General features: G+C 60.1%; 1 protein-coding gene across 1 annotated transcript in view; it reads right to left on the bottom strand.

The window, feature by feature from the left end:
* LGR6 (leucine rich repeat containing G protein-coupled receptor 6) overlaps positions 1–18,082 on the bottom strand; it is a 96,615-nt gene that overhangs the window by 13,699 nt on the left and 64,834 nt on the right. The window contains exons 6-9 of the mRNA XM_029231077.1: positions 17,715–17,786; positions 2,540–2,608; positions 680–751; positions 448–519 (exon numbers count right to left, since the gene is read on the bottom strand). Coding sequence (XP_029086910.1) covers positions 448–519; positions 680–751; positions 2,540–2,608; positions 17,715–17,786 — 285 coding nt within the window. The remainder of the gene's footprint in view (positions 1–447; positions 520–679; positions 752–2,539; positions 2,609–17,714; positions 17,787–18,082) is intronic.

Raw genomic sequence — 18,082 nt, forward strand, 5'->3', positions numbered from 1 at the left:
GGACCACGCGGGCCTGCACGCGACAGGAGCCCAGCAGGATGGGTGCCGCCGGATCCTGAGGAGGACCCTGGGCTCGGGCCTGAGCGGGAAAGCCTGGAGGCCAGCGATGAAACATACGGATGGCGCCAGCCTCAGGGGTGAGAGTGGGGCGCACAGGAAGGTGGAGCTTGCGCCCCAAAAGACTCAGGGGCGTCCCTGTGCTGCTGCGTGTAGAGCGTCACCTGCAGGAGGTTTTCTGAAGACGTTGCACTTGGGATGGGAATTGACAGAGCAGGAGAGACGAGGATGCCTTTGGGTGGCCGAGAGTCACAGGGTGTGGCTCCGGGGGCCCCGGAGAACCAGAACCTTGTCAGGTTGTTGCTCCTTCAGCTATGTGAGCAGGACCCTGACTTGGCGGGACTGGCGGGCGGGGGTGGTGCCAGGGGGCAGGGGGAGGCACCAACTCACAGGGTGTGCAGCCTGGGCAGGTACTGGAACGCCGACCTCCCCACGAACTGGATCGGGTTGTCATAAAAGTGTCTGCAGGAAAGACACGGAAGCCCTTCATTCGCCCTCCTGGCTGGACCGAGGCAGGCGTCTGCTCTCCCCTCTCCGCGGAGACCAGCACGCAGGGAGCCCCTCTCCAGTTCCGCCTGCCAGCCCCGTCCTCCCCCAACACGCGTGAGGAGCAAGGACTCACATCGTCTGCAGCAGGGGGTTCCCCAGAAAGGCCTTCTCGGGGATGGCCTTGATGTTGTTGTTATGGAAACCCCTGGGGGATGACATGGGCGTCAGAAGGATGCGGAGAGCCCGTGGACGGGGACAGGGGACCCCAGGACGCTCTCCAACAGCCGGACAGGAAGGCCATGGGCCCAAAGGGACATCAGCCTGGGGACCCCGGTTCCACATCTGCCTGTGACTTTCCCTCTTTGCTCAACGACCCGTGGAAAGGAGAGAGGGTGAGCCTGGGCTGAGGTCACTGTGAGAGCCACTCAGGGGAACAGGCTGGGCCCGCACCCCAGGAGGGCAGAACCCTGGAGGCCCCTAGGGGGGAGCTGAAGCTGTATGGGAGGAGGGAGCGCAGAAACGGAGGGCCCCGGAGGAGAAGTGGAGCCAGGCTTGGCCTCAAGGCCCTGAACTGAGGAGCGGAGCCCCGGGGGGGGGAGTAGGGGGGACGCCCGTGACTGTGGAGGAGAAAAGGGGGCGAGGCCCCCCCCCCGGGTGTCCAGGCTCTAGAAGCTGGGAACGGTGCATCTGGTTACCGGGGAGGACAGTTCCAAGTAAATGCTGGACCGGAAAGCACAATCCATGCTGAGCAGCCCCCTCTGCCGTCCTTTTTTCACCAGAGACCCCAGGTTTCTGTGTGTCTTCCTGGCCTCTGGGACCCGTCCTCCCTCCTCTCATCACTTCCATGCTCATTCACGAAATTCACCTGCAGCCAACGCCCACCCAGCCTGCTTTGTTCGGTCAATGTTCCTGCGTGAGTTCGCTCGTGGCACGTGTCTGATCACCCGCTTCGTGGCCGGGGTTGGGCCGAGCTCCGAGGGATTCAGAAGTTTACAAGACAGGAGCCCCTGTCCTCAAGCTGCTTTTCCCAATAGACGTGGACAGACACGCCCCACGCCTGTGCCTTCCTGCTGCTGCTACCCCAGGGCTCTGCTCTCTCCCCCGAGCTTACATCTCCTGCTCCCAGGCCTCTGCACGCCCTGCTCCGGCCGGCCACGCCCTACAGACCCAGCAAATCTTCTCTCCGCCTTTCCCCGCCCCCAACCCACTCCAGGGGAAAGGCAGGCCTTGGTGATTCGCTGGCAGTGGGGGGCATGCAGCCGCTCCTCACGTGGACCCTTCCCTGCGCTGGCCCAGCTCCCTACCCGCTTCCCCACGTTCACGCTGTCAGCCGGCTGGACCAGGTGAGGGGGAGGCAGGGGGTTGGTGCTAAAGGCGCCGGTGGCCATGAGAACAGATCCAGTGCTGCCTGGAGCTTTGGGCTCTGGTCGTAAACTTCCACTGCCTTAACTGGTCCCGCTCAGCACCACGCAGAGCCCGTCCTGCTACACGGCGGCCCCTCCTCCCCGAAGGCTGTCTCCCCACTGGCTCAGCGCCCCTCTGCGTACTCACTGCCCCGCCGGGTCCTCATCTCCACTGGTCCTCCTCCCCCACTGTCGCCTAAAGCCCATCCACCCTCTAAGGCTGACCTCAGACACGTGAGCCCACAGGGCTCTTCCTGTGCTCTCTGGACACCCAGACCGTTTCAGCTAAGATCATACGATCTAGGGTCGCAGTTACGTGCCGACCCTGAGCTGCTCTGTCCTGCCCCTGTACTCTGCGCCCTCGACAGGCCTGAAGCCCTAGGGGGCGGCTGGTGTCTGTCTCACCCCTGGTTTGCACTTAGCAGGAGCAAATGCATTTTAGAATGAAACGAGCAGTGGCCGTCGGGGGGTGGGGCAGAGCCAGCTCCGAGGCCTGTGACTGCTGACCTGGGAGGTCGGGACCTCGGGAGGTGAGGGTGTGGGGGGCCCTTGGGCATAGGGGACACCCCAAACCCCACAGAGGAGCTTACAGTTCCTGCAGGCGGCCCAGCGTCCGGATGGCCACGGGGAACTCGTGCAGCTGGTTGTAATTCAGGTCTCTGGAAAGAAGGCAGGACAGTCGCTGGAGGGCAGTGCCCAGGGCGCATCAGAGGCTCCGGGAAACGGACGCTGGCTCTGGGTTGGCTGGAGAGAGGGGCTGGCAGCCTGCCGGGCCCAGAGCCAATGTCCGGAACACACTTTGGGCTGTTCCTCTCCCATCGCTGCCCCCAGACCTCGGCGGGGGCCTTCCCGGCCAAAGACCTGTTTTGAGGGGACACTTAGGGGTGGATAATGGAGCCAACTCTCTCTGAACAGCCCCTCGGGCTGAGGAGAGTATCTCAAGCCTTTGGAGACACCAGTGGATGGGGAGGGGGCCTGGGGAGGAGGGGGCAATTTTTAACACCTTGTCACCGGCATGAGGGATTCTGGAAGCTTCCTCAGGTGACCATCTTGGCTATCTGTGGCCTCTGCTCTCGTCTTTTGCAAATATAGACAGGACGTCTTACCTTCTGGTGGTGGCGTGACAGCTCATCTTTATTTTCTCTCACCCTTTTCTGCATTTCCCCCTTTTTTTTGTTGTTGTTGTTTTTGTTTTTGTTTTTGCGGTACACGGGCCTCTCACCGCTGCGGCCTCTCCCGTTGCGGAGCACAGGCTCCGGACGCGCAGGCTCAGCGGCCATGGCTCACGGGCCCAGCCGCTCCGCGGCATGTGGGATCTTCCCGGACCGGGGCACGAACCCGCGTCCCCTGCATCGGCAGGCGGACTCTCAACCACTGCGCCACCAGGGAAGCCCTCGCCCTTTTTTTTAAACAGTGAACATATATCATGTGTATAATCAGAAAACATTGGAGGGACTTCCCTGGTGGTCCAGCGGTTAAGACTCCGCACTCCCAATACGGAGGGCCCGGGTTCGACTCCTGGTCAGGGAACTAGATCCCACGTGCATGCTGCAACTTAGGAGCCCGCCTGCCGCGACTAAGACCCGGCGCAACCAAAGAAAGAAGGCAAGAGAGGGAGAGAGAGAGAAAACATTGGAAATGATGTTGAAAAGCGATAGCAACCCAGGTTGTCGAGGGGATGGGGAAACAGCGTTCCAATAAACCCTTTAAACGTGCATTTAAACGTGCACAACCTTTTGGGCAAAATTTAACAGAATCTTTTCACATGAGAAGGTTCACACTGAGTCCCTCCACTTCGACGAATTCAACCCACAGAAAAGTCTGCAGCCAGGGGTGCAGATGTTTGTAAAAGGAGGCTCGTCGCAGCAGTGCCAGGCGTTGTGCCCTTCACAGCGATGCGGCTAAGGGCGGGAGGCGACATGCAAGCGACCAAAAGCAAAGCTGATCGTCCAAGCGACCAAAAGCAAAGCTGATCGTCCTCGGAGGAGACTGAGAACCCAGCTCCCACACGGCGGGGAAGCCCCGCCGGAAGAGGGGTGTGCATTTTGAGGAGTGGAGACTGGGAACGGGGGGGGGGGGTGGGGGTGGGGGCGAGCGCGACAGGGACTTTTAGAGGATGTCCCCCCGCCCCACCAAGAGACTTCAGGACGGATGTCGGCTTTCAAAGCTGTAAAGCTGGCTTCTGTCTCACTCAGTAGCCAGTGCCTCGGCCCTACGTAGGATGCGCCTGATCTGGGGGTGCCATCCTGGCCCCTCTACAAGCCGGTGGCTGTGAGCCAGGCTGGGACCTGGGCCCCTTTGCTGCAGTGCTGGCACCTGGACACATCTCTCCTCGAGCCACAAAATACAAAGAAACTGTGTGGGACTAAAAATAACCCTGTGCGTGCACAGTTGGGGCAAATTCTCGACAAAAAGATGCGAAGAGACCAAAAACCCCAAGTGCCACCTCTGAAGAGCCTGGAGCAAAAGCAGAGGGTCGGGAGCAAAGCAGGGGACTGCGCATGCCCCCTGCACGCACCACCTAAGGGGTGGGCAAAACACTTAGGCCACCCCTCTGGCCTGACCTCTGTACTCACCCCTAGCCTCACCCCACAAAAGGAAGAAGCTCGCCCCCCTTCCAGAGAGCGGGCCAGCAAGGGAACCTGTTGTTTGTCCTCGATCCCCCCTGCTGCAGCAGGGGCCCCAGTAAAGCCTGGCCTGAGTTTCTTGTCTGGCCTCTGATCAATTTCTATTGATAAAGGAGGCCAAGAACCCTGGTCGGTAACAGCTGGAGCACAGGGTCCCCGCTCTGGCAGGGGAGGGATGGCTCAGGTGCAGTGTCCTCTGGAGCCCCCAGGATGACCCCAGCCCACCTTTTCGGCCTTTGAAAGCCACCCTTGCCCTGACAGCGTACGCGAGGCCATCTAGCGCCAGGACAGGGCCACGGGGAGGCCCTTTAATCAGTGACTTGCAGGTTTTGTGGTAAATACAGGTCAACACAGAGACGATGACAGATTCCTCTACACGGCAGGGTCATGACACCTAACAGTCCACAGGGAGAGCCAGGCGCCTGGCCCAGGGGCCAGAGGGGCAGTGACCGTCGAGCTGGGTAATTGGCCCCTGACACACACACACACAGACACAACTCCCGGGGTCCGCTCAGACTTCCCTGGTGACCTCGGGTAACCCCTGCTCTGCCCTGCCCTGCCCTGTCCTTTAGGCAACCAGACACCTTCCCCTCCTGTGTGCACACCTGGACTCGTTCAGAGAGGCCCCCCGGGCCACATGAGGGGAACGTGAACCGAGGGCAGGGGGTTTGCAACGCACCTTCCTGAGGCCAGAGGTGCTGTAGGAGTTTGCAGATTCCTGGGGTTCTACAAGGAGCGGCAGAAGGCGCCTGGAAAATCAGGCCGAGAGGGCTGGGGATGGAGGCTGAGGCGGGGTAGGTGCATTTTTTTTCTGACCTTTGATTGTGCAAACGATTCACCCTCCCGTCTCAACGTCTCCAAATCCAGAGCCCCCTTCAACCTGGCTCAGCCCATTCAGGAACCCTCCTCTGGTACCCCAGGAGAACTAGATTTCCCACAAGTAACATGGGAGCATCTTCCCTCAGGGTTCTTAATACTGCAGCCTCATCTTCAGCGCAAAGGCCCACCAGGTCTGGCCCCAGAGCTTCTGCTCACAACTTCATCTGCCTGGGACACTCCAGGCATCGGCACAGCTACTCCCTCCCCTCCCTCAGGCCTCTGCCCAAATAACCCCTCTTCAGGAGGCACCCCCTGACCCGCTGGGTGCCGTTCCCTTGCCCTGTGTGGTCGATCGGAGGTGGCCCCGGGTCTCATCATTTGGCAGCATAAGTGAATCAAATCTTCACATCGCACACCTTAAACTTACACAACGTCGTATGGTCGATTACAGCTCAATCAAGCTGCCCGGAAGAGTGGCCCGAGTCCCCTGCAGCCTCGCCATCCCGGCTCCTGGGCAGAACGGGGTGGAAGTGACGTGGGGCCGCCCCGTCCTGAGTCACAACAGCCCTCACAGCCTCTGCCTCCTCTGGGAGGGCCCTCAGCACGTGTGAGAGCCCGGCTGGCCTCCCGCAGGACGAGGGCCGCGTGGAGAGGGCGGGTGGCCGGCACCAAGGCCCCATGCGCCCCGGCTGAGCCCCAGCGGAAGGCAGCTTTGTGACGGGCCCGCGGGACAGCTCGGCAGAAGAGCGGCCAGCACACAGGTTCACGAGAAATCGCAAATGTTGTTTTCAGCCACTAAGCTTTAAGGTGACTGCTATGCGGCAATAACAAGGAGATACCCTGCTTGCTTTGTCCTCACGGCACACGTTGACATCTGACAGATATCTGTTTATTTTCTTCCCACCAAACTGGAATGAAAGTTCCTTGAAAATAGAAACTTTGCTGTTTTCTAATTGAAACCCCACAAGGGTCCTGGCACAGGGCAGCCGCTCAACGAACACTGTTGTCTGAGTAAATGAGTCAGTGAAAGGTCTAGACAAGTTGATTAATGAGAAACATTAATGGACTCTTACAGGAATCTGGAGTATTTGCGGGGACAGCCTTAAGAGGCCGAGGCGGATGTCAAGAGGCACCAGCCAGTCCTGAGCGGCACCCTCAGGGTTGCCCGGGGCCAGCGAGCCTGGGACAGGTCCCCTGGGACCTCGCCGTCGTCGAGCCCTTACATACTTCACTGGACTGACGTCCAGCAGCCAGACCGACTGGTTCCAGCCCCCTCGACAGTTTCTGGTCAGGAATCTTACCAGGGACGGCCTGACAGACAGTGGGCATGTGAACAAAAAGGCTATTCTTGTAGAAAAAATGTGGGAGAATAAAAATGGTGCAAATGTCAAGAAGAATTCTGCAAACCACATGCCAAAGAGGTAGCCTGATTTTTTCCAACTGGATGTCTACACAGATTCAAGGGTAACTGCCACGCCCTGCTTCATCCGGGCCGCATAGATGTCACCTCTGTCACCTCTATGTCACCTCCGGTCTAACGGCCCAGGAACGTCCCCGCAACCCTCTCTGCCCCCGAGGAATTCAGTTCAGGGCGACGGGGGTTTGTTGCTGCCCCCAAACACACAGAGAATTCCACTGGGTGGAGCAGGCGGTGCAGAGACGCATGGGAGACACCCCGTCTGGACGGCGGGATGAGCGGCTGCGCAGGATGTGGCGGGTCCCACAAACCCAACACCAGGGCCTGTGGAGATGGAGATGCATGTGGCTGAGACAGGGCTCCACGGGGATGCGGCCCCTGGACCAGGTGCAGGCAGCAGGAGGGATATCAGGGCAGAGAGCATGGTCTGCGGGAGGCGAGGGGTGGGCTTTGGAGAACAAGCAACGCAGTCGGGTTGAGCAGAGGGCACTGTTTCCAGGTGAGGACGGGGGCAGGGGCCGCGCGCTCCCTGGCCTGAGCCCTGGCTCCAGGTCGTCCCTGGGACAACCTCTCCAGCACCGAGCATCCACCTCAACGACCTCTTGTCCTGCAGCTAGCTGCCTCGCCGGGAGCTGCTCCCATTACACCCTCGTTACAGTCGAGGGAAGTGAGTACAGGAATTAAGGAAGGTTCCTGACCACACCCAGCCATTAACTGGCCAAGGCAGAGAGCACCGTGTCCCCCAAACCCACCCTCTTCTCTCTCTGCAGCCACGCTGCCCGTGCCACAGCCCCTAGCCCCGTCGGCCACGTAAATGTATGACACGTGAGTAAAAGTTCAGCTACACCGACCACACTTCAGCTGCTTGGTCACGACGTGTGGCTAGTGGCCAAGGTGTCAGAAGCACAGATGGAACCTTCCCACCTTCACGGAAGTGCGGCCCTCTGTAACAGGGGGCACAGCCAGGTGCGGCATCTTCCCGGCTCCCTGCGGCAGGCCTGGCCACAGCACTGGTCCTCAGAAGACGGGCAGCGGTGACGCCTGCCACCTCGAGAGCAGGGCCTACGAGGCAGCCAGACTGCCCCCTCCACGGCCTCGTCGCCCTTCTGCCAGCTAGATGCCAAGCACAATGAGGCCCTGGGGATGGCAGGACCCCAAGACGCCAGATCCCTGCGTCACCACACGGAGGAGGGCCACCTGCCGAGGAAAAGCACCTCCTGGGGCTACTACACGATCCAGAAACTTGCGCTATGGTTCATGCTTTGGTCTATTGGGGACAGCAATTTAGATATCATTCCACTGACCTGGCGTCACACCCGGCCTCGAACCTGAGTCTGAAGCCCCCACTCAGCTACTACACACCTGCCAGAAAGACGCTTCTAAAATGCAAAGCTGGTGCTGTCATCCTTCGGAACCCTCAGAAAAGGCTTCTCGTGACTCACGGAACAGCGCTCGGGTGCCTTCCTGGGCTCCAACACCTTGAGCGATCTTTCAGCTCCACCTGCCGTCTCACCCCCGTGGAGCCTCACCCCCTCCTGCGTTTAGCTGTGGCTCTTCTGCCCTCAGCCCGACGCCCTCTCCCCACATCCTCAGCTGTCAAAGCCCTAGTCATCCTTTGAATCCCACCCAGTCCCTGCGGTCAGGACGACTTACTCACTCTTCCAGAACTGTCCTGGTGTTTTCTCCAGAAACAGGGTCAGGGTGAGACGGGTGACGACGCTGGTGGTGGCGACAATAACGATGACGATAGTAACAGTAATCACTATGTAACAGTCACGGTCCTAGGTGACTTACTACCGTCATTCATCTCATTCCCACGCCAGCCCTTTGCGGCAGGTACTGTTATCACCTCCATCCTGCAGGAGATCAACTAAGGCACAGAGGGAGACCATCCCTGGACCACAGTTCTAGGAAAGGAATCACCAGGATTGTAGCCCCAGCTGTTGGCGTCCAGAACGGGGTGGTCCGGGTACATACTGTCTCCCACGTGAGACGGGAAGCCTGTTGGCACCAGGAAGCAAATGGATCCCCTTGTGGATTTCCCCGAGCCCAGGCACCGGCCACGTGCATGAAGGTCCACTGTCAGGGTGATGGTCTGAGCGCCCTGCGGCTGGCCACGTGGGGCTGCGTCTCGGCCCTCGGATCAGGCTCTGACCTGCAGGCTCCTGGGGACGGCAGGGAAGGCCTCCCCTGGCACGAGTCTGATTCTTCCGTCGCAGCTGATTTACGATGCCCTAAACTTCAGCTGGAAAACGCATCCGTGGCTGTAGAGTCTATTATGTTTAATAACCCAGAATCAGCCGGAAGCCCAGGAAGAGTGAATTGTTCTGTCTGCAGCTGGGAAGGGCTGAGGTTAAAGAGAACCCATTCCCAGCTCCAGCCAGAACTCGCTCTGGAAGCGCAGTTGTCTGTGGCTAATCCTCCCCGTCGTCTGCTCAGCTGTCCCAGCCACATCCAGCCGGGACCGATGGCGTCGTCGGCAAATGTAGCTAGGAAGGCGCCCCCAGCCCCGTGATGCTCCAGGACCCGTAGCCCCGGTTTCTCCTTCCATCGGGCTGTGAGGAAAACAGCCACTCCTGGGAACCCCGGGAGCCTCGCCGTGTATTCGGAGCACAGAGCTGGCAGGATTTTACTGTCTTCTTGTCCAGCCCCGTCTTTCTATTGATCGGGAAACTGAGGCTCGGAGAAACGTGGTAGATCTCTGCCCGTCAGAGCCAGGCCCTGAAGCCAGTCCTGCTGGTTCCCGGGCTAACATGGGCTCCGTGCTACACAGAGCGAGTCCCACTGGGCTCCAGGTAGCAGGACCAAGGGCAAGGTTTTGGGGAGACTGGGAGAGACGGTGAGTGGAGGGGCAGTCAGGTTTCCCCAGACGCTCACAGGCAGGTCGAGGCAGGTGACTCCGAGCTGGAGGCTGGGGTCTTCTGTGAGTTTTCTGCTTTGGAGTGAGCGGAAGAGCTCCTGCCGTCTGGGACCAGCAGCGTCACCCTGGACCAATCACTGAACTTTGCTGTTTGTTTCCTCACCTGTAACTCGGACACCCACCGCACAAGGCACTCTGTTCACCTGGTCCAGAGCCCGCACGGGGGGTGCTCACACAACGCGATTCTCTCCATCTTCCTTTTCCTGGACACGAGGCTCCAGAACAGACAGCGCACACACAAGCTGGCCTCTACTTTCCACAGAGGAAGATTAATATCATTAATTGGGTTTCCACTTACACTTCTATTCTCAAGGCTCATGTCTGTGTTTATCACCAGATCACAGGTAAAGGCATGTGGAGGAACGTGGGGGCCCAGCTCCCACGCGAAACACAAACCCCAGACGGTCGGAGCCACTTTTACCTACCAAGGCTGGTAGGGAAGGCGGCTAAGCGCGGTGAGCACACTACCAGTCCTAACTGCTGAGCCCGGGCCCCAAGGCTGACTCCACACACTCGGGGCAGATGTCCTGGTGAGCCAGGAGCCAACAAAACTTCACGACTCATAGCATTGCTGTACTGTCTAAACAGCCTGCCGACCAGGCCACCCATTAACGAATGCAGCTGTTAGTAAAACTGTCCTCAGTTTCTTTGGAGAGACAGGCATGCCCTCCTTCCCCTTCCCTCTACCCACACCCTCTTCTTTGCCAGAAAGAAACCCCAGAAAGCCCCTTATGCAGCAGCATGGCTGATTTTAATGCAGCCGTTCGTCCTGACACTGAGACTTCAAGCTGCCTGCCCTCAGGAGGCGCCGGGGATCGGAGAACCCTGGGCTGGGAGGAAAGTGAGAGGGAAAGTCCAACCCGCCCGGGGTCATCCCTGGGGTCCCGGTGGCCAGGCCTCCGCCTCTGCCTTGATCCCCTTGCACTGGCAGCCGCTGTCTGGCTGCCCTGAGAACGAAGTTGCCGTCCTCATCCTGGGCTAGAGCATCCCCTTCGCTTCCCCCTTGGCCCCCACCCCATCCGCCAGACGACCACCCGTGTGTAACCTAAGTCACGCTCCGCCTCCTGTCCTCCCGAGTTCTTTGGGTCGAGGTTTGTAGACATTTCACATTCTCACCACCCTGCCCAGAAAAGCCTGTCACTCTAAGATATGATACTCAGAGCAGGACCGGGTCCTGTAGAAGTGGGTGGGTCCCCGTGGGCAGCACCACCTCACCTGGACAACCTGGATGCTGGGCCCATCCATGCAGGACACCAGAGGCTCTGAGGCGCTCCTGGTCACAGCAGAATGCAGCTGGCCTAAAGGCGGGACCCCGAGGTCCGGACCACAGGGCTTGTGGGAAGGGGACCTCCGTCAGGCAGGGATGAGGGACCACCCCCGTGGGCATTTCTCCAAGTTAGAAAGCTTGGGGCACCTAGGCTACCTCCTGGGCTGTGGATATTTAAGTCTGGTTCGGCGAGAGGTCTGGGTACGGGTGACCAGAGCTGAGAAGGACCTTGTGGGTGAGATGGTCCCTCGCTCCCACAGCTCAGAGGGAGAAGCTGAAGCTCAGAGAAATGGATTTTCCAGGGGCCACAAGCCCATTTGTCTGTTCACCAAATACCTGCCAAGCGTCCTCCCTGGGCCAGGAGCCGTGCCAGGCGCTGCAGGTACAAGAGTGGACAGAGCGGGGGACAGACCACGGATGACGTCGATCAATGAATAACGAAGACTCAGACTGTGGAGAAAACTAAACAGGAAAAGGAGAATGCCGGGAAGGAGTTGCAAAATGATGGTGGAGGAGGACCTCCCTAGAGAGGTGACATCTGAGCAAAGTCTTGCAGGAGGCAGATCACTGTGGAAGGAACATTCCAGACACAGGAGGCAGCCAGGGCAGGGCTTGGGAGGCAGGACATACCCGGCGTTGGCAAGGGCGAGGCCGGTGGGAGCGGGGCTCGTCACCCGAGGCCAGAGTCGGACGGGGAGACACTGAGTGTTTGGACAGAAGAGAACAGGATCGGATTTGTGTTTCAAGTCCCGGTGGCTGTCGCGCGGGACGCAGACTGCAGAGTGACGGGGACGAGATCATGGCAACAACCCGGGGACAGACTAGGGCGGCCTGGGGACGGGGGTGGGCGTCAAGCGCTCAGACCATCCCTGTGAGCTGAAGACGGAGCTCGGATGCGGGACGTGACAGGAGAGCACTTGCGTCACGCAAGGTCCAGCAAAGCTGCCTCCGCAGAGCTGGGGACACTTCCGGTGGGGGGGTTCCGTGGGCGACTCCGCTGGCATGTCAGTCAGCTTCCAAGTGAGTGTGGCAGGAAGGCCTGTGGATGTGGAAGTCTGGGGTCCAGGAGCCACGACCTCCGTGCTGGGGGCATCAGCAAATCCGCGGGACGGAAGAGAGTGGGGCCCGCAGAGGACGCAGAGGGACAGGAGCTGAGCCTCGGGGTCGCCGGGGGCCGGAGTTAGGGTGCTGGGGGCAGACACGCCGGAATTAGTGGTAAGTTAAGAGGCGCTCGGGACTCCCGGCCTAGAGCCCCGTAGTCTCTGTGATGAGGGCTATGTCTTTCTTGTTCACAAACGTTCCCCCGGAGCCCACTGTGGGGGCCTGGCACATACTGGACACCCAGTGATATTCATGGAACCGGTGAACTAAAGAAACAGAAGAAGGAGGGTGGCGACCCTCGATTCTTGCCGGTGCCTTCTGCCCACAGGCCCTGGGGTCCAGACCTCAACTTCCTAGTTTCCTCTCCACGGCGTCACCCGGGAACCTGCTGCCCCGTGGTTCCGGGCCCTCCACCCACGTTGCACACCAGCTGGCCCGGGGGCTGGGGGAGCGGGACCCTCAGAGCCAGCAGGGAGCAATGATAAGCGCGGTGACTTTGACTGCCCAGAGCGAGGTGGCAGGAGGGTCTGCCCTGCTGGGGCGACTATAACAGCCGTCCTGGTTAGAATGCAGAGCAGACCCACGCGGAGCTCAGTTTTCTGCCTGTTAGAAGTCATTAGTGGTTCTGCGGGAAAAGCCAGAAAAAAAAGTTTTATATGGAATAATAAATTCTTCTATAAGCCACAAACCCCCATCAATTTGCAGTTAATAAACCCACAAATGTAAGAGGATTAAAAACTGGCGAGGAAAGAGTTCCTCAACTCCTACAAGGTTGGCCTCAAGCGGCCGCGGGCCTGACGGGCTGACATCGGGCCAGAGGCAGGAAACCCTGGGCGCCGGCCAGCAGGCAGCTGGAGCGGATCGACCTGCAGCCCCACACAGACACATCCGAGTCCTGACCCCGGGAATCTATGAACGTGACCTCGTTTGGAAGAAGGGTCTCTGCAGATATAATTAAGTTGAGGATCTTCTCAAGATGGTTGGTTTACTGGGGTGGGCCGTGGAGCCAGTGGCAAGGTCCTTATAAGAAGAGGATGCTCGGAGAGGCCGTGTGAAGCAGAGGCAGAGACTGGAGGAAGCACTGACCGGCCCAGGGACACAGGGGCCTCGGCAGCCACCAGACGGTAAGAGGGGCACCGGGCAGGTTCCACCACAGCTGCTCAGAAGGAACCAACCCCTCCCACACCTTGACTCTGGACTCCCGGCCTCCAGAGTTATGGGAGAATACATTTCTGTTTTGTTTTGTTTTGTTTTTTTAAAGCCACAAAGTCTGTGGTAACTCGTTATGGCAGCCACAGGAAACTGATACAGTGGCTGTGCCCTGACTGACCGGGAATTCCTGTCCACCCTACAGAGGAGGTGATCACAGCTCGGGCCACCGTGAGATGACACCCGCGGACAACACTCTCCCTGCTGCCTTCTGACACGGCACTGTGGAAAAGAAGGGAATGAGGGAGAGAGGGAGGAAGGAAAAGAACATTAATTAACTAAGGGGGAGGAAAGGCACATTGCTGTCTGTCCATCATTAAATGGGACGACAGGCTGGAGAGGCCAACGTAAATTAAGCACCCACAGGGTTCCAGGGCTGTGAATTTCACTACACGAATTGTAAAGTATCTCCCCCATTTTCCACGTATGGAAACTGAGGCTCCTGAGAGCTCAGGTGACTTGCACGTGTCACACGCCTGTGGCAGAGCCAGGGTCTGAATCCAGGTCCACCAACTCAAGTCCAGTCCCTGGAAGGACCTCCGTGGAAAGCTGCCTGGTTGTCCATCCCTGGCCTAAAGCTGACCGTCGGGCCCAGGACTGGGAGGTGGCTGGATGCTTTCGGGACCCAGTCAAAGCCGGTTTAGAGCAGAATCTGTTGGCCTGGGTGGTTTCAGTGAGGCGGAGACAGAGGGACACACTGCAGCCTTGGCTGCTGGTGAAGTAAAAATGTTCCGCAGAAGCAGACCCCTGGGGTGTCTGCACCTGAGGAGGTTTTACATGGAATGTGCAGTTTGGGATCATAAGGGAGAATCTTCTAATCCCCGTCCCGTCCTGCAGGCCTCCCAGAGCTCTGCTGGATGCTGGTCCTGATCTAGCGAGGGAGCTATAGCCCGGAGGTTTCTGTTCCTGCCGGGGCCCCAGGCTCCCATCTGAAGCGGGGAGGTCCAGCCAGCCCGGGGGCTCAGTCAGTCTGATTTGTTTAATGAGGTTATAAGGCGGCCCAGAAGCCATCACCCAGGCCCGAGGGAGGTAAGGCGCTGTTGTCCCCAGACGCCTCCTAGCCCAGCCCCTCTGTTCTAGCTGAGTTGCAAACCCCAAATCCCCAGATCTGGGGGGCTGGTACGGGGCGGTGCTCAGGCTGTAATTATGTTTGTTGGGCCTTTTCTTTTCTTTTTGCACAGTTTTATTCGCAACTGCAGCTGGGTCTTCCAGGACCATCCGTGACAGTTCTGAACAGCATCCTGTAGTCTCCAAGCGTGATTTCCAAACACTGACCTCAGGGCCCGGGGCGCCTGGCTGGATCCCTGAGACCTCCCCGGAGAAACCTCCCAGGGTTGCTCTGGGTCACGCTTTCTCTTATTTCTCAGCCCAGGTACCTGGGAAGTCCCGTAATTGGTCTGAGTTCACGGGAGCTGGCACTAAATGGAGCCATGTATCAGGAGGCCAGAGGCTTGGGTTCCACCATCACTTACAAACTGTAGAAACTTGGGCATCTCACCCCAAATCTCTGGATTTGGTCTGATCTGGAAAGTGGAGGAAACAGTACTTGGCAGGCAGGGCGCTGGCCCACCTCTGATTCCAAATTTCCCGCAGGGGCTGGGCATCCTCATTGTGGGAGCAGAAAGGAGGTGTGGGTACAGGATAGAGTCTGTCCTGTCTGCCTCCAGCTGGGCTTTCCTGCAGGGTCTGAACTGGTGAGGGCAGCGTGGGGGGAACGGCAGCCGCGTTCCCACAAGCCTCTCCCAGCGGGAGGCCTGCACCCACCCACCGGGAGCCTGCGTGCTTTGCTCTGCTCAGCGGGAGGGCAGGACGGCAGCCCCAGCCCCGGCCCCGCCCCTGCCCTGATCACCTGGGTGTGTGGGCTGTTTGGGAGTAAAAGAGCAGCACACATGCATGTTCACCTCAGTTACTCCTCCTGCAGGTGAGGGGGTGAAGCCTCCGGCTCTGGCTGACCCAGCTGGCACGTGCTGGCATGTGTAGAACCGGGCGTGGGACCCAGGCAGCCTAGCCTTCAGAGCAGAGGTCACAACAGAAGCCGCGTGGCCATGGGTGTCCCCATGCTATGCTGCGGCCCCGCGTGACTCTGTGTGTGTGTGTGTGTGTGTGTGTGTGTGTGTGTGTGCCTGCACCTGGCCCCTCCTCCCCAGGTGGAAGGGTCAGGCCACAGATGGAGCCAAACCACAGCTCGGGCAGGAGGGTTTGATGAGAAGAGTCTAAGTGCAGAGATGCCGCCCCAGGGAGACTTGCCCTTCCAGAGAGACGCGCATACAAAAGCTCCAGGGTAACCGTGGGGCTGCAGAGCAGGCCAATTATGCAACAATTCAAGGTTGGGCTACCTATCCTTCCCCCTTTCATTCTCCCATTTCATTCTCCCAGCCACTGCCCCGTCTACATGTGGCTGCCCCTCCGGCCCCCCCAGCGAGCTCTGGGCCATCGAGGATAAGAATGCACTCTCCCCCTTTTCACTGGGAGATCAAAAGTTGGAAGAAGAACTCAGCCCTCAGGGGTGGGGCGGGAGGGTGCTGAGATCAAGGCCCCGGAGGAGGAGGGGGTGGGGCGCGGCTGGTCCCCATGGGGTGCCATCTCCGGGAGAGCTCTGCACAGGGCTCTCCTTTAATCCAGCGTCACCGAGGGTGGGGAATTGCAGATTGGGTCCCGTGGCTGGGAGACTGGGTGTTACTGCCCCCGGGTGGCTGAGGCCGGGCTGCAGGCTTTGTCCCCCCGCGGTGCAGGTCTCTCAGCCTTGGCCTTCCAGTCTGTGAAGTGGATGCAGGCCCTGGGCTTTGTGCAATAAGCCAAGCACTGCCACGGATGAAAGGTGAGTGGGCGCCAGCGGCAGCGGCTCTGAAGCTCAGCCAGTGCCAGCCGAGCCCAACGCCCTGCGCTGCCACCCAGGGCTCCCTGAGAAAAAATCAAGCAGCGCGCCCCGACCGTGAAGAAACAGCGCTAGTCGGCTTTTTAGAGGTGCCAACCCACACCCAGCATGTGCCCCCTCCCCAGCCGACTTCCCGACAGAGCTAACAGCCCCACCCGGCCCTGGGCAGCTGCATTGGCCTCCCTGCTGCTCTCTGGGCGCCAGGCAGCTCCAAACCTGTCCCAGCGCTCCGTATCCCCCAGGGAGGGCGGCTGCAGCCCAGGCCTCGAGGGGGTGCTGGCCACCCCCACATCCGGGGCCCCAGGCACCCAGCACAGGGCAGGCTTGCACAGGTCACATGTGGCACAGAGACTGGGCACTGGCTGGGGGCTTCGGTGGGTTTCCTCAGTTAACCCCCCAGGTGTGCTCTGTCCCCACGGAGGGTAACTCCGGGCGGCCCCGCCAGCTCCCCAGACATCCATTTCCCAGCATGTGACCGAGCGGCCTAGACTGTCCCGTTTAACTGTCTGGCTGCCCGTGACAGCTGGCGGGGGGCGAGGGGGCACGCAGCCCAAGCCACGTGCAGTGGCAAGGAGATGCCCAGCTTTCCTGACCCCAGGCTGGGGCCCCCCAGCCCGCTGGGCATCGGGTTGAAGGTGGAGAGGCTGGAAGATCTGTGCCCCATCCAGAGAGCCCAGGACAGCCCCGGAGCTCTGGTCCCCACCTCCTGTCCGCTTCCCTCTGTGGCCACAAAGGCAGACAGCCCGGCCCCTGGCGCAGAGGCCCCAGCCCAGCCCCCCTTCTCAGGTCACAGCTTGTCTCCCACATTTTCTCCTCTTCCGCTTCAGATGCTTGCAAACCCCTCCCCTCAGGAATGCCACTTCGTGTGCTGGGGGGAGGCGAGAGGGCCAGCACCGTGCGTCGGGGGCTCACCCTTGCTGGCCTGGGGTCCTGCTCTGCCCCGTGCCCTCCCAGGCCTGCGGCCGGCGCTAAGGTGAGGCCCCTCCCCCTCCCGTGGGCCGGCTCTTGGCTCCAGGGGGGTGCAGAGGAGGTGCTGAGGGCTTGGGTGCCTTCTGACCGCAGCTGAATTCCAGGATGAAGATGGGTAAATAATGTGGCTTTTCCAGAGTCCACAGCTTGGGTGCTGAACGGGCGCCTCCTGCCAGGCTTTCCACGAGTTAGAGCAGCCGGAGACCCTCCCCCCGCCCCCCGTCAGCAGCCACTCTCCCACGGTGGGGGGGGGGCTGGGGGTCACTGCTGCCAAGCCAGCGCCGCCCCACCCCAAGCCTTCCACTTCCAGGCTTAATATCCTCACGCTCCTCGCAGTTCCATTTCTGTCTAAGATCTCATTGTCTTGGTCCCTCTGCGGGCAGGGCCACCTTGAACTCCCAGGGGGCACAGCCCACGCCCTGAAGGAGGGCGGAACCCACTGGGAGCGACACTCCAGAGAAAGGCCACGTCCCGGCACCCCAGTCCTGCCGCTTCCCCTCCGCCACCCCATGCCAGGCCTGCCGTCCCCAGCAGGAGAGACCCCCCCACCCCGGCACTCACAGAGTCTCCAGGTTGTGCAGCCCCTCGAAGCTGTGGGTCCCCAGATGCTGGATGTGGTTGTTATGGAGATGCCTGTGTGGGAGGAGAGGCGGGTCAGGACAGGTGCACGCAGCATCCGGCTGGGGCGGGGAAGCAGACGCGCTTGTGGGGGAGGCATGGACAGTGACCCCAGAGGGTCAGCCTTTGTCTCCAGGGACAAACCGGCGGGCCAGGATGGACTTTGGAAGCCACAGTCTCCAAGGCTGGAGTGGCCAGGGGCTACGCTGTTCAGACTTCCTATCGAAGGAGAAAACCGGAGGCATTCCCCAGGCCGAGGTGAAGCAGGCTCCCACCAACCAGGCTCCCACCAGGCTCCCACCAGGCTCCCA

The sequence above is a fragment of the Monodon monoceros genome, unplaced genomic scaffold (genome assembly GCF_005190385.1).
Source record: "Monodon monoceros isolate NGI ecotype Baffin Bay Population unplaced genomic scaffold, NGI_Narwhal_1 Super_Scaffold_18, whole genome shotgun sequence".
In the NCBI taxonomy this organism is placed as follows: domain Eukaryota; kingdom Metazoa; phylum Chordata; class Mammalia; order Artiodactyla; family Monodontidae; genus Monodon; species Monodon monoceros.